Source organism: Lissotriton vulgaris, chromosome 1_1, assembly GCF_964263255.1.
Source record: "Lissotriton vulgaris chromosome 1_1, aLisVul1.2, whole genome shotgun sequence".
Taxonomy (NCBI): Eukaryota; Metazoa; Chordata; class Amphibia; order Caudata; family Salamandridae; genus Lissotriton; species Lissotriton vulgaris.
This window is the reverse complement of record NC_141685.1, coordinates 1,585,909,173-1,585,931,735: the sequence shown is the minus strand read 5'-3', so window position 1 is coordinate 1,585,931,735 and position 22,563 is coordinate 1,585,909,173. Positions and strand designations below refer to the sequence as shown.

At 46.3% G+C, this 22,563-nt stretch overlaps 1 protein-coding gene across 1 annotated transcript in view; it reads right to left on the bottom strand.

Annotated features, from left to right (window-relative positions):
- Positions 1 to 11,359, bottom strand: part of LOC147750843 (GLIPR1-like protein 1) — a 462,095-nt gene extending 450,736 nt beyond the window's left edge. Inside the window, exon 1 of the mRNA XM_086931421.1 lies at positions 11,186 to 11,359. Within this exon, the coding sequence (XP_086787547.1) occupies positions 11,186 to 11,359 (174 nt within the window). The remainder of the gene's footprint in view (positions 1 to 11,185) is intronic.
- Positions 11,360 to 22,563: the final 11,204 nt, after the last annotated feature.

Here is a 22,563-nt window from a genome sequence, read left to right as displayed (position 1 = left end):
TGCGCCGACTATGAGTCACTGAGCAGTCAGTATTAATTATAATAACATCATGTCATCATATGCGGCGACGTGCAGTCGTGCAGACTGGTGTAGACTCCCCCCTGAAAAGTAAGTGCCGGTGCTAAGCACCAGAAAGCACCGGCACAAATTAAACACTACTGAGGATGTTTTAAATATTAAGTAAATAAGGCGGGATAGCGAACTTCCATCTTTACAAAAAACCTGCACTTTTTCTTTACACTTTGAAGAGTGGAGTATGATTAATCAGCTTGGTAACCAGTCTAATTTCGTTAAAGATATCAAAGCACATAAATATTTTTAATAAACATGGCCGTTTGAACAGAACTATTTGGGAGATAAAAATATGGATTGCCATAAATTTAGTCAAGTGTAATCCAATTAAGTAATTAAATCGAATATAATGAACGGGCATTTGAAATATTCAGTACATAAGGAGGGATAACATTACAACCCCCCAATTTTTTTTTTATAAAAACCTGTATTTTTGTTGTACATCTCGAAGGGTGGAGTAAGGTTAGCCAATTTGCCGACTGGTCCAATTGTGTTAAAGATATAGCATGTAAATAGTGTTAATAACAGAGTTGTTTGAACATTGTTAGTGGGAGTTAGAAATATCGATCTTGTAAGTACGTTGAGTGCAATTCAAATAAGTAACTAAATTGAATAGAATGGATTGATTGCAGGAGACATAAACGACTTTAAATAATGAGAATAGAAGAATATTATGATTTTACTCCAGCAATAATCGAACTGTAGTTTGAGTCAATCGAGATATATATGTGCTTTTTTTCTAATATCTACAGAGCACGAGCGCAAAAGGAAATAAAAAAGCCCCATACAAAGAAAAACTGGTAAATAAAAGAGGAAAGGAAAGTCCACTGCATTGAAGAACGCCAGCCGAAAATGAAAGAATTCGGTTGTGCATGTATTAAACGAGTGAATCGGAAGGTGAGCTTACAAGTTAGGCTACGAGTATTGACAAGTAAATAGAGGAAAATATAAATAGGATTCCAATAATAAGTATTCATCCCCTGTAGGCGTAACGATTCCTGTTACGCTAAATTGAGGTATGAACGAGTACAATACAATAACTTAATTTCGGTCATTACGATTATAAAAGTGCAACGCATACAGTACATAAAGAATTGAAACAGGCATATACATTCATTGACAGTAGGTTAACCAGACCTTCGTTGTGACAACCAACAAGTTATATATCCAACTACCGAGATTGATAGGTGCATGCTTTGAAAGTCCAGAACAATTAATAAACTGCAAACACAGGTAAGACCAAAAAGTGCAAATGCGTTCAGTGCAAAAGGAGTCTGAAGCAGCATACTAAAACTGGTAACTAAAAACTATCACAGTCCATCTAAATACCCATATAAGGAGGTTAATAACTGCATGGTATTGAAATCCGGATCAATTAATAATCTGCAACCAATGGTGAGAGGACCAAACAGTGTAAATGCATACAATACTAAAAGAAAAGGAGCATAACATACTAAAGCTGATATCTAAAAACTATCACAGACCATCTAAAACATTGATCGACAATAATACAATGGTAACCTAGGAAATGTTGTGCCTGCAATACAAAAGAAGTAGATGTACACGTACAAAAAACAGTAAATTCGACTCATCTAACAGTGGCCACTTAGACAAAATTGCTAAAACAATGATAAAAGTTATTAAAGGGTTTGCAAGACAATTATAAGCAATAACCTCATAAGTCTATACTGTAAGAACGAAACAGCATGACCCACCATGAGGGCACAATACTACAAATAGCACCCAAACTGTTAGAAATGGGGGTCTCTAGTTGACAATGGATTGCACCTTTGTCCAAGCAGGGACCCTTCCTTCTAGTCAGGATTAGGGAGTTGCACTCCTAATATAACTTCTGCTCACCCCCTTGGTAGCTTGGCATGAGCAGTCAGGCTGATCCTAGAGGCAGCAGTGTGTAAAGCATTTGCACATAATCAGCAGTAATACAGTGTTAGCACTACTAAAGGACACCAAACCAGTTTTGAAAAATATCTAATATTTTATATATTTAAGACAAGACCAAAAACTATAAAAATCTACAATACAGTACTTCGAAATCTTTAGTTATCAAAATAACCTTGTGTAACGACAGGATAATTTGCCCTATTTGGATTAGTGATGACTAGTAGTCCACTGCCATCTCAGTATATTGCTTTGAGTCCTTTATTTCAGCCTATTTGTAGGGTTTGCCTATTGGCTTTGGCATGATTCTGTGCCTTCTTTGCCTCTTTTCGGGCCTAGAAGCCTAAACTAGAGAGCAGCCATTTTTGTCTTGCCTCTGCTGACTGAGGCGCTTGCAGGGTAAAGGTGATGTTTAGAGTTAAGCCTGTTATGTGCTAGAGAGGAGCCAGTGGAAACTGGTTCTTATCGAAGGAATGTGTTTGTCTCTTGGGTCCAGACGCAACATGCAAGTGGCCACTGCGGTTGCGCAGAGAGCCTTGGAGCTGGCACAGGAATTCGGTGGGAGGAAGCTTTCTGTTGGAAATTTCCATGGTTAGAGAGCACTCTATATTATCGAAGTGCAGAGAGGCAGAGTTGTCAGATGGTTTTTGGAACTGAAGAGAACGGTCAGTTGGTCTTTGGAGTTGAAGCAGTCAGAGATGATCTTTGGAGTTGGAACTGGCAGCTGGAGCTGCCAGTTTGTCAGAATGTATTGAAGCAGTTGCCAGTCAGATGGAAGAGTTGGAGCTGCCAGTTGGAGCTTTGGAGCAGTTGAACCAGTGGAGTGAAGTTAGCACGTTGGTGATGGTGCAGGAGAGAGAGAGTCCGGATTCCACCAGAGAGAGAGGAACAGACAGCAGATGTTGGTCCGTTGGTGGTGGTGCCATGGTGATGGAGAGAGTCCTAATTCCACCAGAGAGGGACAGAGAGTTGGACCATTCTTAATAGGGTGAGGTGTTCTTAAAATGTTTCTATTATATCTGTTACCAATTAATCACTTTTATTTCAGCTATCTATTTGTCAAAATTAATCACTTTTCTTTCAGCTATCTATTTATATGCCACGATTATTCACTTTACTTTTCAGTTCTTTATATAAATGTATGTGTTGGTGATTGCATTCTATCATTGCGCTATATAGAGCATTAGTCATTTAGATCCTTGTCATTGTAATAAAGAGACCCCAGTCAAATTCTGTTTGTTTATTGTCTCTGAGAGAGAGTAAAGGGTTCCTTTTTAACCAGATGCTGATGTATAGAGGGTTGGGAGACACCCCCACTTGCGGGTAACTGTTGATAACTAGGTACACTACTCAGGATCAAGGATGGTTGCAAGACAGAACATATAATTGGCCCTTAGTTTCTGTGGAGGAAGGTCTGGCCCCTTTTTGCTGACAGAGAGATGGGTGATTCCTCTCTGGTGAAGGGAAATCGGCTCTTAAGCAGGAATGCCCAAATTGTTGATAGAGCTACGCCACATAGCATAGACAGTCGTGAGACTATAAAGATATCGTCGGGTGACGTTAAAGATAAGATATAGATAAAGATAAGATAAAGATATCGTCGGGTGACGTTAAAGATACAGTCTTATGGGACTATAAAGATAGAGACAGTCTTACGGGACTATAAAGATAGAGACAGTCTTACAGGACTATAAATATAGCGATAAAGTGAGGTAACTATCGGATAAGATATGGAATCCATTAGATGTTAGTGGTATCTTTGATTGTACAGGCTTGTAAATAGCTTCTTTTCACTTTCTCAGGTGAGTATTCTAGATATCTTGTAAATAGTGGCCTGAGAAGAGTGTCGTTACGTGACGACTGGGTTAGCCACGGTTGGTGAGCTGCCTGTCCTGAGAATCCGGTCATTACACCTTGAAATAAAGTTCCTTGACGTCGCTAGCTCTGTCTGGGGCTTACACGACATCATAAACAACAAATCTAAACAGTTCTGGCTGACTGCAGTGTCGCGGGCTAGCTAAGGTGTCGATAAGACCCACAAAACAGTACCCTTAGAAATGCAGGGCGCTGGCGACCTCTCGTTGAGCTCCGAAAGCAAGGTGTCCGCAGGCATAGGTTCTGGAGGTCGAAGCAGGAGTCGTTGGGCCCTTGAAGCCCCACGTGCTGCAGATCAAACTCCTCGCGGTTGAAGTCAGGGGAGCCGGCGTCAGCTGGCATCGGGTGCTGCGGTGCAGAGTGTAGCGGTGCTGTGCTCTCAGGTCGCGGTGCAGGCAGCGGCTTGGTGACGGTCGTCCAGCAGCATCGGAGAGACCAGGGCTGCAGTGCCAAGTGATGCGGTGCTCCTTGTGGTGCTAGCAGGTCACGGTGCAAGCAGCGACGGCGTCGTTGCTGAAATGCTGTCGTCGGCTGACAAACTGGACTCGATGGTGCTAGCATCGGTAGGCCAAGGCTGCGGTGCGGGATGAGGGCGGTGCCTCGTGTAACTTACGAGCGGTGCCCTCGAATCAAGGTGCAAGCAGCGGTGGCAAAGTCGCGTGAAGCGTCGTCGTCGGGGATACCAGGGAGACAATGTGAAGCTAGACGGTGCGGAGTGTGGTGCCCGCAGGTCACAGTGCAAGCAGTGGCTCGGTGGCATCGTCGTCTGTGAGACCAGGGCTGCGGTGCAGCTTGGCGGCGGTGCCCTCTGCGGTGCCTTCAGGACACGGAGTCGGCAGCGGCGTCATAGACGGCCTCTGGTTGCTTTTTCTTCTGTTGCAGCACAAAACACACAGTCCCCAGTGCTGAGGGCAGAAGAACTTGAAGTCTTTGCTGTTCCTGAGACTTCTTGAACAGGGGCAAGCTCTACCTCAAGCCCTTGGAGAAACTCACAAAAAGAGATTGCAGCAAGTTCAAGTCCAGTCCTTTCACTGGCCAAGACAGAAGCAGCCACTGCAGGCCAACACAGCAAAGCACACATCAAAGTGGTAGTTCCTCCTCTCAGTTTCTCCAGCTCTTCTTCTTGGTAGTCTTCTTGGTCCAAAAGAGTTCTAAAGTTTTGGGGTCTTGGCCCCAATATTTATACCACCAAATCCTTTGTTCTCTGAAGGCAGAGAGTGTCTGTACCCAGCCCAAACCAGTTCTGTCCTTACTGGTGCAGCTTCCTGGCAGGGGGTGGAGATGGCATTGTGCAAGGCAGCCAAGGCCCATTCAGGTGGAAGGAAATCTCCTCCCACTACTCTAAATGCAACCCAGGTCTATTCAGCCCAGCCCTGACCCATCAGGCTCTCTGGAGCCACTAACCCTCTCCAGACCCTGTCATCCAGAAGCCAGACAGTCAATCTACAAACCCAGCAGAGGCACACAGGATGGCGAAGCAAGAAAATACCTACTTTCTAAAAGTGGTATTTTCAAACACAGAATGTAAAAATCATATTTACTAAAAGATGCATTTTAACATTCTGAGTCCGGACATACTAAAATGTACTTTTCTACCTTGTTCCCAGGGGTTGTTATGTTTATAAGATGGTATAAACAAACTCCCTATTCTGTCCAAAGGCATACTTGCAATGGTGAAAAACGAAATACACTATAATTCACCACCAAGAGATGTCACACACATCAGTACATGTCCTACCTTTAACATACACAGCACCCTGCCCACAGGGGTACCTTGGGCCTACCTTCAGGGTGACTCACGTGTAGAAAAAGGAAAGGTTGGGGCCTGGCAAGTGCCAAGTAAACATGGCAGTACCAGACTGCACACAGACACTACAGTGGCAGGTCTGGGTTACCTTTAAAGGGATGCTTGTGTGGGTGGCACAACCAGTGCTGCAAGCCCACTAGCAGCATTTGATTTACAGGCCCTGGGCCCACACATTGCACTTTACTAGGGACTGACTAGTAAATCAAATACCCAATCATGGAATCACCAATCCATTACACAATTTCCCAGAGAGCATATGCACTTTAGAACTGATCAGCAGTGATAAAGCGCCCAGAGTCCTAAAACCAAAGAAAACAGGTAAAGAAAAAATATGAAGATGAAGCAAAAAGTTTGGGATAACCCTGCAAAAAGGGCCATTCCTAACACAAACCAAACCATAAATTGTTATATACATAAATAAAACAATATAAAAACAATTCTGTAAAAACAATAACAATGGCTGTAATTTAATCACTGACCTCCTGTTAATCCACATCCTACCAAGAAATTTGGCAACTGCACAAACTATTAAAAGACTTGAGTCCTATTTTAAAATGCGCAAGGCTTCACTATGGCAACAGGTACCAAGCTGCCTGCATGCTGGAGCCAACAACTTAGTTCTTGCTAGCTGGTACTTAGGGCATACAAAGAAAATATGGCTGATTGACTCAGCTGCGAGGGCACAGCCTGGACAAAGGGGCGATACAGAAGGGAACAGGCCCCAGGAGGCTGTGAAGGTGTTTACAGGAAGGGAGCTAAATCAGAATTGTATGTAAAGCTTCCTATCCTGGGGAATTGTGATAGTCTCCAAGTATTGTTCAAAGGCACCTGCCAACTTAAACTCCATAAAATCAAGTATCAAACGGCCTCAAGTTGGACAAGTAATAGAAGACTGTGCCACCCAGTCCCAATATTGCTTCTTGATCAGGGCTTTACTTGGTAACAATTCTTGGTCTTTAGTGTCCCATGCGCCTTTCAACCCTATAGTTGCGATCATGGACTTCACCTTATTCATCCATCCAATTTCCCGAAGCGATCAAGTGCATATATCTCATCCAGGGCAGCAGCATATGGATGTAACTCAGAGGTGGTTTTTAGGTGAAGCCAACAGAGTACGGGTCCTAACTGCGCTTTTTCTACAATTGAGGTTCTGCCTATGTCTAATCTCATCAGATGCAGGGGAGTGCTCTGGGGAAGTGAGCATAATGATCTTAATTATTTATTTACAGTTGCAAGTAATGCGTCCAATTTGTCAAACCCCCAGAGTGCAGCCCCATGTAAAGCTGCACCCACAGCCTTATCATCGTAAATGCAAAGAGAGGCAGCTATTGGCTTACTCAATGAGGTCTTGTGCTCTTTGATCAGGGTCCCTGTGATTTTCCTGTGCTGGAAGTTCCCGCCTCTTAATATGATGTTTCCAAGTCAAATCTTCAGAGAGTGTGACACCCAAATAATCAAAGGTGCTTACTCTCTCGAGAGGTGTCCCATCCAGAAACAGCTTACCCTTAAAAGATCTATGAGGATTCAGCATTAAAAGTGTGGTCTTCGAGGTATTAACCTCGAGACCTCTCAGTGCCCAAACGGATTCAAAGCGTTTTAAAAGATGTTGCAGGCGCTAGGGGTCTCGGAGACTATCAGGGTATCGTCAGCAAAGAGTAATGTTTTACCCTTGTCCGCCCCCCACCCAACCCCCCCCAGTGTAGGGCGCATTCTCTGGACTGTCAGCAAGATGCTATACAACGCCATTAATAAAAAGTAAGAAACGGGTAGGAGCCAACATTGCCTCTCTGGAGGCCTCCCTGTCCACCCTAATCGGGTCACTCAGTTGGCCCTGGCTACCCCAACGGACCCTTGCGTAGTTGTACTCATGAAGGCGAACAACCAAAGCTAGTATTTTGTAGGGGAGGCCCATCTCCTTCAGAACACACCATAGTCTGCGTCTAGAGATAAGGTTGAATGCAGACCTTAGGTCAATAAATGCTACATGTAAGCTTCCTTGGCCAATAGTCATAGTCTTCCAAGCTAATAACAGAAAGCGGAAAACTTGATCAATAGTGCTTACTTTCCGTCTAAATCCTGCTTGATAAGGAGACAGAATGTTGTCACTTATTGTCCTTGTTGAATTTTCGCAAGGAGTTTACAGGCAAAGACCTTCTGAGCACTATCGATCAAGCAAATCGGTCTGTAATGCAAGGGCATCGAGCGGTTACCCTTCTTGAACACCAGAATTACTTGTGCCCCCCTCCAAGAAGCTGGAATTGTGGAGTCTGCTGCAATACCATTGGCCAAAGTGAGAATATAGATAGACCAATTCGCAATATTACAGAGAAATATATTTCCAGGAATATCATCCGGCCCAGGGGCTTTAGATCTAACAACTGAGTTGATGCTGGACCTTATATCTGATAAGGTAAAAAAAAAACATTTGTCAGGGGGCCATTGAATTCAGGCCAGAGGGCCTCATTAGCATGCTCAAACTCTCCAGTGTATCATAAGGAAAAATGACGGTGCCAGGCATCAATAGCAACATTACTGTTGGGTGGCTGAGGTCGTACTGCATCACCCCTGGTCACTAAGAGCCAAAATCGCTGTGTGTTGTTTTTGCGACAAGCTTCACTGATCAACAACCAGCAATCTATTTCCCATTCCTTTTTGGCTTCATTTAAAGCTATATTGTAGGACCTCCTAGTTTCCCTCACTACAGCCACATTATTAGCTAGAATAGCAATATCCAGTTTAGATCTCAGATTCCTGCACTCTCGATTGAACCCGGAATGTTGAGGCCTAGAGCTCTTAGGGGCACGTTGAGTGTGTCCTGATATTCTAAAATATAAGGCCAGCTGACTAAAGAAATTGGTGTGGCAATGAGCTATCTTATCCAAATCTCCCGGGGGCTCCAGTAGTCTGAGCATCTGATTAGTATTAGTCTCCAGATCAGTGTTAATTAAATCTAGTTTCTCAGTATCCATGGCTTTGCGTACCCATTGAAGTTCTCTATTGTCGTTGGTAGGGCATCCTTCCCTAGTTGTGAGTGTGAAGTTTGGGAGGGATAGGCTTTTGGCTCAAGGTAAAGTCATAGTGAATTTGAGGGGATTGTGGTCACTATCCGTAGTAGTTCCTACTACCATATCAATTAATTTGGGCCACAGTCTCAGATCCAACAGGAAATAATCAATACGACTTGTATTAGTGGATTGGTTGTAGGTACTTGCCACATATTTGTCAGGTTCAGTGCGGCGGTTAGTAGCCCCCAGGCCAAACTCGAGGGTTAGTGCATTGAGTCGCAAGGCCATTTGGGACCATTTTTTAATAGGGGCTAGATCCAAGGGAGGAACGAGCCACAGCTCATTTTCCTCCCTACTATCGCACAAGTCTTCCTGCCCTAAAGGTTCAAAAGTGACATTGAAGTCACCAGCAACTACTAGAGGGGATTGATTTTCCTTAGAGTCAAGAAGGTCCTTCCGTTTGCGTAGTGTGGTCCATGTACAGCCAGCCTTAGACCCACCGGCGTAGACATTAAAAAGATCCACACATGCCCCATCTTCCCCCCTGATCTGAACTGCTAAGATGTCTGGTATGAACAAGAAGTTAATCAACGCTGAAATCGAAAGGGTGACCATTGTGAAACAATATCTTTTGAAGGCATCTTCTATTTGAATGTAAGTCTTATAAGAAACTTTGCAGAACGAATATAAAATGGGGGCAAAGAAGAGTATACCCAAACAGGTTCCCTGTATCAGAGAAAGCGAAGGGACAGGATGAATGGCTGAGACGCAGAAAGGGAAAACAGTTTACAGCAACCCAAAGGTACGTTATTTTTAATTAGGGACAGATTTGTCACATACCAAATAGCAATACTATATGATGGGTGATGAAGAATTATTCTTACCAACACCTAATAAAATTATCATTTCACCTTTACATTACAAGCCCCTAGTTGAAATTAGCGGTGCAAAAGGGGGTGGTAATGGACGGAGCATCTGAATCAATCAAACACTCACACCTAGTCAAAAGATCTAGGTTTAATCCATCAGCATTCTTTAGCCCACTCTGCCACCCCAGTTCAGACATGGCTATATGCAAATCAGTCTGACCCTGTGCCTCGTGGGCACAGTCCAACCCGAACTGCCAAGCCATGCCTTCCCTGGACTGGAAACAAGCTTCCGAGGACTGGTTTCTGGAATTCCAGCCGTCTTCAGCCCAGCTTGCTTGAATCCAGTGGCAAAGTGAGCAAGGGACTCACGTCTGAGCATACCCTGCCACACTTATGGCTGCCAAAAGCGGTACAAAAGGGGGTGGTAATGGACGGAGCATCTGAATCAATCAAACACTCACACCCAGTCAAAAGATCTGGGTTTAATCCATCACCATTATTTAGCCCACTCTGCCACCCCAGTTCAGACATGGCTATATGCAAATCAGTCTGACCCTGTGCCTCATGGGAACAGTGCAGCCCGAACTGTAAAGCCATGCCTTCCCTGGACCGGAAACAAGCTTCCGAGGACCGGTTTCTGGCATTCCAGCCGTCTTCAGCCCGGCTTGCTTGAATCCAGTGGCAAAGTGAGCAAGGGACTCACGTCTAAGCATACCCTGCCACACATATGGCGGCCAAAAGCGGTACAAAAGGGGGTGGTAATGGACGGACCATCTGAATCAATCAAACACTCACACCCAGTCAAAAGAGTGGGCTAAAGAATGGTGATGAATTAAACCCAGATCTTTTGACTGGGTGTGAGTGTTTGATTGATTCAGATGCTCCGTCCATCACCACCCCCTTTTGTACTAGTTGAAATTAAGCATGAATACTGAGAAAAATTTGTATGATAGGATAATGAAATTGATGTGTATGAGTTACGATAGATGGTGAGTTGATAACAAATGTAATAGTAAGAATGGTGAGAAAATAAGTACTGGGTATTGTATGCATTGAGCATGTGTTGATGCAATTATGGCTGGTCTTTCTTTGCCCGTATATTTGAAATATGGTTTTATTATTTTTTTTAGATGAATTAATTACTATTAATACTTTGTCCTAAAGAAGGTGGGTACACCAGCTGCACACCGCCAAAACACTGCTTCGACAACTTATATGTAATATATTTTTGATATATGAATATGTTGTGATAGTTTGCTCTATATGGTAACTCAATAATAGGCAAGAGAATGTTTTCATCTGATGAAATTGTGTGAATATACAGATATAGAAAAGAGCCGAAAGGGTGTTAATATAAACATTAATAGAGAGGGCTGGGCTTTACAATAATATGATGACACCGGTTTTTAAGCCACGCGCTTAATTTACATTGGCCACGCACCTTTTAGAGTCCCCCCACCCGGCACAGTTTTTTATCCCACTTAAAGCCCTGTGAGTCCGTGTTATATCACAGAGATCGGAGCTTGAAGCTTTAGCATGCCCTTACTCTAGTGTTCTGCAGTTCCTTCCACTTCCCACGGAACACGCTGCTAGCCCCTCATAGCTGATGACACGCTGGCGCTGCTGTAGGCCTCGGCGGCTGCGCGCCTTCCACATACCAAGTAGCGCATGTTGCTGGCCTGCGGCTTGACGTCACTTCGTAGTCGGTTGTGCAGCTCAACATATGTCCTTATAAAAACGTTGTCAGTTATTTCTGGTATGAACAGGCTTAAACAGAGGCTGGGGAGGAGATGCTCAAATAATAGCCCACATGGAAGCCGCAACAACGGCATTCTTACGCTTTCTTGGCGTGCAAATGGCGGCGTCTGCTCGAACAGAGCGCGCGCAGCCAGTCGTTACTCCTTCGGCTTGAAGAGCGGATTTCGGTGATTTTTTTGCTGTTAGGTTTCGCGGAGCACAGGTAATTAAAAGGTGTGTTTATGTGCGGGCACGAAAAGAAAAAGTAGGCAAGATACTGTGTTTTAAGTAATAAAAACTTAGACTCAAATGATTTTATTAGCAGAAGTATATTCAGAGGTACGTGTATATTGCTGTTAGGCTCTCAGTTAGAAGCTCGGACCCAGACTACATTTCTTGCCAATGTTTGGGATCACACTTTTGGCTTGCAAAGAGAGATACTTTTATTTGCCTGTTGGTTGTCAATGGAAAGAAACATGTTGGGACTTGAAATTAAAAAATAAAATGAGAACTGTAATGTGTTAGGCAAAAAGCCTAGGGGAGCCCGCCCCCACCTCGGAGTGAGTTAGCTGAGATTGCATAAATTGTTCAACCTGGCCACTGATTGAATATGTGTCCGTCCATATGCTTAAGAGTAGCCTTTTTAAAGCGAATGGAGGAAAAATGTGGATGATACAGTTTTACTAAGAGGGTGGATGACCTTATGGAAGGTTTTGGAGCCATGCTGGGCTTTAGAATGCTCTATATAATTGAAAAGATGCACCTACAAAATAAAGGTGGGGGTGGTGCTTGCGTGTAGCTACTTGAATACCGGATGAAGTCACTGCTGCATTTTTCACGTAATTGTGAATTTACTGCATTTGTCATGTATCCTCCGCTCTGCTGCAAATTTACACTTTCAAAGAGAGAATGTTTCCAGCTTAGACACCCCATAATTATTAAAATATACGGGACACACGTAGTTAAGCGCAGTAGCAGTTACTTTGCAAACTTTAATTAGTCACCATTCACTTGAGGATTTCTATGTGTTAGATCTGGCACCATTGGCGTGGGGTCTCCCTTTCATTTTTGCTGTTACCTCATGTGTTTTGCTGGTGTTAGATGCTTTGGGCACTGTGCCACTGCTATTCAGTGCCACAGTGCAAGTGCACCCTCTTGTAAGTTGATGTATTAATCAGTGGTTCCATGTTGGCTATTTGGTTTACTTGTCAGACCCTAGTACCGTGCACTGAGTGTGCCCAGGGGGTGTAAATCCAAATGCTGCTGGTGGGCCTGCAGCACTGGTTGTGCCACCCACAAAAGCAGCCTTGTAAAATGTGTCTAAGGTCTGCCATTGCAGAGCCTGCGTGCAGTCTGGTACTGTAATGCTGACTGGGCAAGTGCACCCACTTGCCAGTCCCTAAACCTTCCCTTTTCTTCATATCAGTCTCCCCTATGGTTGGTCCAAAGGCAGGGTGCTTTGTAAGTATAAGGTAGGACAAGCACTGATATGTGTGTGTCATGTCCTAATATTGAATTACAGCCATTTTCATTGTTTTCACTATTGCAAGGCTACCTGTTCTCCATAGGCCAGAATGGGCTGTTACGGTTATTACATTTTATAATCCTAACAGTCTCAGAGAACATGGTAAAAATTCGAGTTTAGTATGCCTCAACTCAGAATGATAAAATACATCTTTTAGTGAAGTTGGTTTTAACATTTTGTGTTTGCAAATACCACCTTTAGAAAGTAGGTATTTGCTTGTTTAACCATTCAAACCTGCCTCTCCTATGTTGTGTATCCCTTGTCTGGTTTTGTGAGTGACAGGGCTGGGGGATTCCAAGAGACAGGCTGAGACACCCAGTGGTGAATAGAGAGATCTGCATCTAGATGGGAGGGAGGAGTTGCACCTGAACCTTGAATAGGGCTGTGCCTGCCTTCCACTTAGCTGGCTCCACCTCCTGGGGAGCGGGTGATGTCTCTGACCTGCACACTGAAAGAAGAGAAGGAGTCCTGTAAACAAAGTGCTCCAGGACTGTACTTGCCTTCCACAATGCTGGCTCCACCTCCTGTGGGGCGTCTGATGTGCCTGCCCTGCACTGTGAAAGGAAAGGAGAAGTCTGGTAAACAGAGCGCTTTGCACTGATTTGGACTGGGCAAAAGCCCCTCTCCCCTCAGAGAACAAAGGATTTTGGGGTATAACTATTGGGACCCTGATCCCATGAAATTAGATCACTTTGGACTACAAGAAGAAACCTTTACTGAGGAGAGGAACCTGGAGAAACTGAGGAGAGACTATTCCTAAGCTGAAGTGCTGCTTGGGGGATTGGCCTTCAGTGGTTGCCTTACTGCCAAAGGAAGGAGAAAGGAACTTTGTGTACTTTGCTTTCAACTTGTGAAGGATCTCCAAGGGCTTGGAAAAAGAGCTTGCCTCCTGCTGAAGTCTCAGGGACAACAGACTTCAACCCTCAGCTCCCCAGAGTTCTTTTGGAAGTGCCTGTTGCTGTTTTGGGCCTTCTGAGGAACTGCGTGTCGCAAGGAGCTGGAAGCGCGACTCAACGAGAAGAAGCGTGTCGCCGTCGCTTTGCCTGCCGTCGTAACTCCGAAGGAGGGTGTCGCAGCTGGAACTGTCGCACTGCACCACATTGGAGAGAAGCGTGCCGCAACGAAGAAGAAGTGTGTTGCCGTCGAGGATGCTGCCGTCGCAACTCCGAAGGAGGGTGTCGCCGCTGTAGCTGTCGCATTGCACCGCATCAAGAGAAGAATCTCGCAACAAGGTCGGAGCGTTTCGCCGTTGCTGTGCCTGCCGTCGCAACTCCGAAGGAGGGTGTTGCCGCTGGAACTGTCGCACTGCACCTCATCGAAGAAGAGCACCTCGCATCCCTGAGAAGCGCGCCGCCGTCGGAGCTACTGCCGTCACATCCTGAATGTCACTGCTGTAGTTGTTGCGTCGAGCGGAAGCTTAACGCATAGTGGGAGAAGAGTGTCGCCGCTGCTGCCGTCGCATCGGCAGGGTGTCGCCGCTGCAGTCCACGCATCGAACCGAGAACTTCTCGCATCCCGAGAAGCGTGCCACATCTGGAAGATTTTCACGTCTTTATTTCTTTGCACCTGAACTTTGCCACATTCCCTCGCTGCGACATTGCTTGTCGTGGAAGCGCAACGCAACCTAAGGTACATTGATGCAAAGTGTCGCATCTAAGAACTGAACTGAACTAAGCTCAAATCTACCATCTTAAAGTAACAGTATTGTGTATTTTTGTCGTTTATGGTCTTGTGGTAACTCTGTATAAAGTATACTTATTTTTTATATAAAACCTGTGTGGTTTCCGTTTGTAGTGTTGTCACTGGGTTACTGTATGTGGTCACAAATGCTTAACAACTCTGAGATAAAGCCTGTCTGCTCGTGCCAAGCTACTAAGGGGGTGAGTAGGGGTTATTTTAGGAGTGTAATCCCCTTATCCTGCTAAGAGGGGAGGGTCCCTATTTGACACAAGTACCTACCTGTGCCAACTAGAGACCCCCAAATCTAACACTATGCTTGGATGTTAAACTGTAGTAATGCGTTAAACATTTTACACAACCACCATAACTGTCCCCAGTCAGATTTGTAAGTAACATTAACAAATCAGACATATTTACATGAAATTCAAATAGGGTATGTTAGACCTGGCATCCTTGGTGTGGGTTTTCCCTAGCCTTTTGCCTCCACACATCCTGTATTGTTTAAAAAAATATATATATATATTTTTATTTGCATTTTATCAAGACTCAACATTACAGTCGTGAAATCAGCAGTATACATCCCTCTACCCCCACGCCCTCCCACCTCAAAGCCACAAATTTCTGTCACCATATGCCACATCTTAGTACAACGTTCATTGACATAAGGTACAATTATCACGTCGTATGCCCTCCAGAGCTCTCTAGTCGATGCTCTTGCGACTGAATGGTCAGATTTCCCAGTTCCCCCCCTCACAACCCCCATCCAACCCGTGGTAATGCCGCCATTTGGTCCATACCCTTCAGAATTTTTTTCGGGCACCCCCTTGCTTTATATGTCACTCTCTCAGCTGCCATGTAAAGGTCTAATCCTCTCCTCCATTCTTCCATTCCTGGCGGCTCCGGCGACCCCCAGTACTTTGCAATGTCTCTTTTAGCCACTACAAGAGCCAGCACCAGGAAGGTGAGGAGTGGGCGTGGCAGGTCTACCTCATTAGTCATGCCCAGTAAAGCCAGCTTGGGTTCCTGTTGTAGCGGGACCCCCAAAACCTCTCCCAGTTCCTTGAATATGTGCGTCCAGTAAATCTGTATCGTGTCACACGCCCAAATGGTGTGGTAAAAGTCTCTGTCTTGTTGCCTGCATCTAAGACAGTGTGAGTCTTCTATTTTCCCCATTCTATGGAGTCGCACTCTATTGTAGTAGGTTCTGTGTAGTACTTTAAACTGAATAAGGCGTAGTCTCGATTTAATTGCCACCTCCCGGGGATGCATTAATACAATGTCCCAGTCTAGATCGTCCATACCTCCCACCTCCGCCTCCCATGTATGTCTAAGCCTCGCCAGGTCCCCTAGTATATTGTTAGTTAAGGTTTTGTATGTAAGGGAGACCGTCTTTCCTTCTATCCGTTCTTGGAGGAGCCGCCCCTCTAACGGTGCATATTCCGGGATGTCGCGTAATTGGAGGTCCTGAGCCTGCCACGCATGTCGCAGCTGTGTGCATTTGAAGAGTTGTTAGTGGTGTAGCCCAAATTCGGACTTTAAGGCCATGAAGGATTTCAATTCCCCTTTGGCGATTACATCTCCTATAGTGGAGATACCTATGTCATCCCATCTGCGGAAGCCTCTTAGTTTATTAAGTTCTGTTAACCATTGGCAGTGCCATAGCGGTGTCTGCCGGGTGGGCTTCTTCTCCCATCCCATACGCTGTGTGGCCTTAGTCCAGGAATTTAGTGTAAGGGTCGTCGCTGGGAGTAGCGGTGCCCTTCTCGTGCCCCCATATAGATAGTATAGTATGTTCTGTGGCAATAGTTTAAGCCTCTCTAATGCGTAAGTGGGATGGTCCGCCGGGGCATGCAGCCAATCGTTTATCGGTGTCATGAGTTTCGCCCAATAGTAGGCCTCCAGGTTAGGGAGTGAAATCCCCCCACTATATTGGTGTCTTTGGAGCGTTGTCAGGGCCACTCTAGACTGTTTACCAAGCCAAAGAAAGGCCCTCAGTTCCGAGTGGATGTTAGCTATTAATGTTGGTGGAAGTGGGTAGTATTCGTTCTGTAGGGCATAGAGATATTTAGGTAGGATGATCATTTTATACATGGCCGCTCGACCAAGAAGCGTGAGGAGGAGCTGTCTCCAGCGGTCCATCTCCGCCACGGAGTTCGTCATGATCCTTTCCAGGTTCTTTTGGAATGATGTTGCCTTATTGAGGGTGATGTAGATCCCAAGATATTGGAAGCCCTCCTTTGTCGTCAGCAGTTGCCCCGGCAGCCTCCCCCAGCAATCTCGTCCCCCAGGGTCGTATAAGATAGATTTGTGCCAATTAATTGTGTATCCCGCTCTTTTACCATAGTGTTCTAGCTCCCGGAAAAGCTCTGGGACCGTGGTCTCTGGCTTCGTGATATACAGAAGGATATCATCTGCATAGAGTGATATCTTCTCTTGTGTGGGGTCTGCGCTGTTTCTTACAAAACCAGTGATACCCTTATTTTGTCGGATCCTGGCTGCTAGTACCTCAATGGTAAGGGCAAAGAGGAGGGGAGATAGGGGGCAGCCCTGACGGGGCCCTCTCTGGATCTGAAATTCACGCGACAGCCTTCCGTTTACCCTCACCCTGGCCCTTGGTGTAGTGTAGAGGAGCTGGACCCATCTCTGAAACTTAGGGCCAAAACCAAATTTGTGTAGCACGGCATAAAGGAAAGGCCAATGGACCGCGTCGAAGGCTTTCTCCGCTTCAAGGGAAAGAAACCAGTGTGGGTCGTCCCTCCCCTGTACTTCCTGTAACCAATTATGAGTACGCCTAAGGTTCAATCGAGTAGCCCTATCCGGTAGGAAGCCAGTTTGGTCCAAATGGATAAGGTCCGGGATCACTGACCTCAGGCGGACCTAGAATAGTCGCTAGAAGTTTTACTTCCGTGTTCAGGAGGGAGATGGGGCGGTAGGACGCGCAGTCCCCTCGCGGTTTGCCTTCTTTATATATCGGTACAATGGTAGCCAGGGAGAGGTCTGGGGGGAGCTCCCCCTCCTGGTAAGCTCCAGTGAAGAGGCCCTTTAAGTGGCGAGTCAGTAGGTCCGCCGTGCTTTTAAAGAACTCAGCCGGGTAACCGTTCGGCCCTGGCGTTTTACCCAGTCTCAGTCTGGCTACAGCTTAGGATATGTCGTCAACCGTAATGTCCGCCTCCAGTACCAGGAGGGCCTCAGAAGACAGCGCGGGTAGGTCCGTCTGCGTCATGTAGTGTATAGCTTCCTCTCGGGTCCCTAGGTCCCTGGCTGCGTAAAAGAGTTCGTAGTGTGTTGCGAATGTGTCAGCTATTTGTGCATCAGCCCTGACAATCACCCCGTCCGCATTCCTAACGTGGTCCACCCATCTAGTTGCGCGCTCCTTTTTGCTTAGCCAAGCCAGTAGCTTGCCTGACTTATCCCCAACATCATAAAGACGATGAAGGGTGGCCAGGGATTGGATTTTCGCCTCATTAGTAACCAGTTCTCTGTACTGTCTCTGGGCATCTAGCAGCCTCCTAAGGGTCTCATCTCGCTTCAAGCTCTGGTAGTCCCGCTCTAGACCCAGTATAGTCTTTTCTAGCGTCGTGACCTCGGCTTGGAGTTTTCGTCTTTCCTCCCCCAGTCTGCTTTGGATTCTATCTCCTAATACCGGTTTCAGGGCTTCCCAGAAGGTGACATTTGACTCTACTGTTCCCTCATTTTCGTCCACATAAACCTTAATGTCTGCTCTCAGGCCTCGCAGGATTGTTGCATTTTGAAGATCCCACGCCGCGAGGCGCCAAGTGGTCTCCAGATTGCCCCGGGTGTGTCCTATCCTTATCAGCAGAGGTGAATGGTCAGAGATGCCCCTAGCTTTATATTCTGCAGTGTCGTCCACCTTCAAGTACTGTCTAGACATAAATATATAATCTAATCTCGAGAACACCTTGTGGGCCCCTGAGTAGTAGGAATAGGCTATCTGGGTAGGGTGTAGCCATCTCCAGATATCGGTAAGCCCTATATTAGCTATCTGTTGGGACAGAGTAGTCTAGTTCCCCCCCCCGTCTGCGGTCCCAGACCGGTCCTGACTGATGTTCATCACGTCGTTAAAATCTCCCCCCACGATTTAGATAATATCGGCTGTGTCTAGGAGGATTTGTGTGAGGGCCTTGAGCGTGCGTGACTGTAGCTTGGGCGGTGCATAGACCGTAATGATCGTGTATGTACGTCTATTCCATGTTCCCTGGACTCCCGCATATGTTCCCAGTGGGTCTATCCAGGTGTGTGTGGTATGAAATGGGGTGTTTTTTTTTAATAATGACCGCTACCCCTCTGGAATCGGTCGTGTAGCCCGCATGAGCCAGGACTTTGTGTTGGCCCCTGACTATGAAGGCACAGTGCGTTCCTTTAAGATGGGTTTCCTGTAGCAGGGTTATATCGGGATCTAGCCTCTTAAGGTAGGAGTTCACTAGACCTCTCTTAATTTTAGAGCCCAATCCATTTACATTCCAGGTTAGGACGCTGACTCCCCTGTCACACACCTGCTGAGCCGCTAAGTCATCTGCCATTTGAGATGAGGGTACCAAAAGGGAGGCGGTCTCTGGCCTGGATGTATGGCGTGAAGCACTGAGGCGCATATCTGCAGTTCTCGACTGTTACTCTCTTACCCCAACTCACCCTCCCCCTTCCCCAACTCAAGTAAACTCGAAACTCCCCCACCCCTCCCCCCACCCAGGTCCCCCCCTTCCAGTCCCATCCCTGTACAAGGCAGAACTGGCAGTAGGAGAAGGCCTGTCACCCTCCCGCTAACCCCCCCCCTCTAGTTTGCTCTAACCAATTCCACACAAAACATGCAGTGCTACACTCCCCAAGCTAGCACTGATAACAACAATCTGGACAGTCGTGTGGTTGAGAACAAAACCAGTGATAGCAGGAAATGTAAATATAAAGGGGCGTGTCAACTTGCGTGCTCCCCAGCGGCGAGCTGTGGTAGCCATAACATAACACAATTGCGGCCACTTAATAGGCTAGAGCAACCACATTCCCCTTATCCTGACATATGTCTCCTGATTGAGCCCCTAGACCTCCGTCTCCATTGGGCTGTCATAAAGTCTTAGCGGTAATACGAGGGGAAACGGCGTTCTCTCAACACTCGCGAACACCGGCAGCTCATAGCTCGAGCTAGAAATAGTCCCTTCCAACATGCAAAGCACTCGCGAACTATCGCGTGTGTACGGGTCCGCCATCTTACAACAGGGTAGGATCCACCTGGAATACGGAAACCCTCGCGAAGTATCGCGTGACCCCGGGTCCGCCATCTTGAGCCGGGATAATATTCATATGCTTCAAGGGAGCCTGCATGATCGTACATTAATGCCTCATTGGTATCACCACCTTAAATATCAGAAAAAAGGGGAGGAAAGGGGGGGACATTTTAAAGCTTTCTTATTTATTAAATTGGTAGTCAGAACCTGCCCCAAAAGAACATTTTTGGAAAAACGAAATTATTAGAAAAACGAACCCGAAGCCCATTGATCTGTTGCGATACCTGCGAATATTGTATTCATTCTTAGTGGGCATATGGATGTTTAACAACGTTTTTTCAAAAATAAAACAGTGTGCTTAATGGCTCATGGCGACGGGCAACGTGTTAGTGCATACACCTTTGAAAAAGTTGTATTTAAGAAACGTTGATGTATATTTCATCTATTCCTTTGAGCTACCCATGCCGGTGTTGTCTGCTTGAGCTTGTGGACGGCATTTTCCAATGGCCCCCTCTGTCCCCAGGAAGTAATATGGACACATGGTTAGAATACATGGGGTTGTCATGGTTCACTATTTTGAAGATGGCCCACAATTTTATAAAAAAGGATATATAGAGATTAGAAATTAGCCAGTGCTCTATACACACATTTAAAAATGCACAGAGATTAGAATTTATATACTGCTCTATATATATTCTTTACAGCAAAATTGTGGAAAGAAGTATGACTTACAGCTGGAGTCACCTTGAAACCAATCTTGGTTTGGACCTCAAGACTGGTATGAGCCCAGGTGGTCGTTTGAGGGTAAATAGCTGGATGTTGTATGTGGTTGGTGACATACTCATTTCCTGAAGCCTTTCACAAACTGGCTTCTGCTTTTAAACAGGATGACAAACCATATGTGTGCATTTTTATATTTTTATTTGTTTTCCAGTTGTGAATACAATATGTGTCCTCATGCAGTGGCTCTAAAATTTGTGACGCCCTGAAGAAATTGCCCGAAATGGAAGTGGTAATGAAACATGTCGGCAAGTGGAGCATGGCTAGATAGGGATTAGCCATCCTCACCTTTTTACATTCAATGACCAACATGAAAGAAACAGAATAAAGATAAGTCCCGTGTTGCTTGTGGCCTTTTACGTATGTGTTCGTTCTCACGTATTGTGGTTGTTTGTTTTGTCCCACACACTGCATTCCCTCACAAACACTGTTTTGTTTGTTTTGTGGACACTTATTTTCTTTCAGAGCTGGATGGCGTCAATGATGAGATCAGGGCAATCCTGGTGAGTACCTGCCAGGTTCCCGTTGGTGGTTCGCCCGTGAGGTGCCATTTCGCTCACACACACTTTTTCTAACCTCTTCATTTTTCTAATTTAGACACATTGGTGTGTGTTACTTGTTGTCTCACAACTGTTCTTTGTTTTTCAAGGGTTTGGGCAACGTGTTTTTACTGACTGGCATATTTTGGTTGTACCTCCTACCTCAATAATTAAAAGAGAGGAGTACTGTGCAAAACGTTTTTGCTGTTGATGGTAAACCATTGATATATTGAAATATTTCTATGCCTGGTCGGTCTAGGTCTTGCTTTGGAATTATATAACCGGTGACCGATGAGACAGCGATAGCAGTCTGTGTTACGAGGGAGGTTGCGAAGCCGAGCCACACCAGTTGGGACGAACCTCAACGTGACCAGGCTGAGGCTGGTAATTGCCACCGAACTATGACTGAGCACGGGGAGCGATCTGGAGAACTGAGGCGGAGAAGGACAGACCACTGCGCCCGCCAAGGGAGGTAGGCCGAACGTCGGCGACAGGAGAGGCGGTCTCCCCCGATTAGCAGCGACCCCTGCATATTGCTGTCTATCGCAACGGGCCGGACGCCCGGAGAGACTTGCTTAAGTAGTGCCCGCTTCTGCAATGGCTGGCAACAGAGGGAATAAGAAGGGGGAACAGACATTGCCAGAAATGTTGAACAGGGGAACAACGAAACAAGACAAAGGGCAGCACTCGCCGGGCCCCTCAAGAAGCTCGCTGGAGGCGGAGGAGAGGGAACCACCGGTCACCAGGTCCTTCCTAGAATCTCTTTTCAGTTCCCTGCGGGATGATTTCCAGACGCTGAAGCAGGAGGTAGCCGGAGAAGTCCGAGAGGTACGGAGAGAGGTCGATAGCCTAGGTGAAAGAGTGGCTACCATGGAAGGAGCCGGACATTCCAGGGATGAAGAGATCGGGCAACTGCAGCAGGAGGTGCTGCGCTTGAGAGATCAACAGCTGGACCTCCAGGCGCACAATGAAGACCTCGAAAACCGGTCCCGCCGGAATAACATCCGGGTCCGGGGAGTGCTGTCTAAAGAACAAGGGGAGGACACTGCTGGGTACCTGCTGGGTACCTGCAAAGCATGTTCAGGGAGATACTGGGCGAGCCAGAGGACTTCCCTATCAGAATCGACAGGGCGCATAGAGTGGGCATGGCGCGTCGGGCCTCGGCGCCGCCGCCTGATATCCTGGCCTTCCTGCCGGACTTCCCACTTAAGGAGCGAATCCTCCGTGAAGCAAGGAAACAGCAGTCGTTGCAATTCCGAGGGCACCCGGTTGCTCTCTTCAAGGACTTGTCGGCAATCACGCTCCAGAAACGCAGAACATTTAAAATAGCGACGGACTTTTTGAGAGACCATGGGACACAATATTCCTGGGGACATCCTTTCCATCTTATCTTCCGGTGGAACGGCACCCTGCACCAGCTTCACTCCCTCTAGGACACCTGCCGGGTACTGGGAATCACCGCGACGGACGAAGAAGCGCACACACCACGTCGAAGGCTCACCACCAGAGACGGCTGGCAGAGAATCTCTGAACGCCGG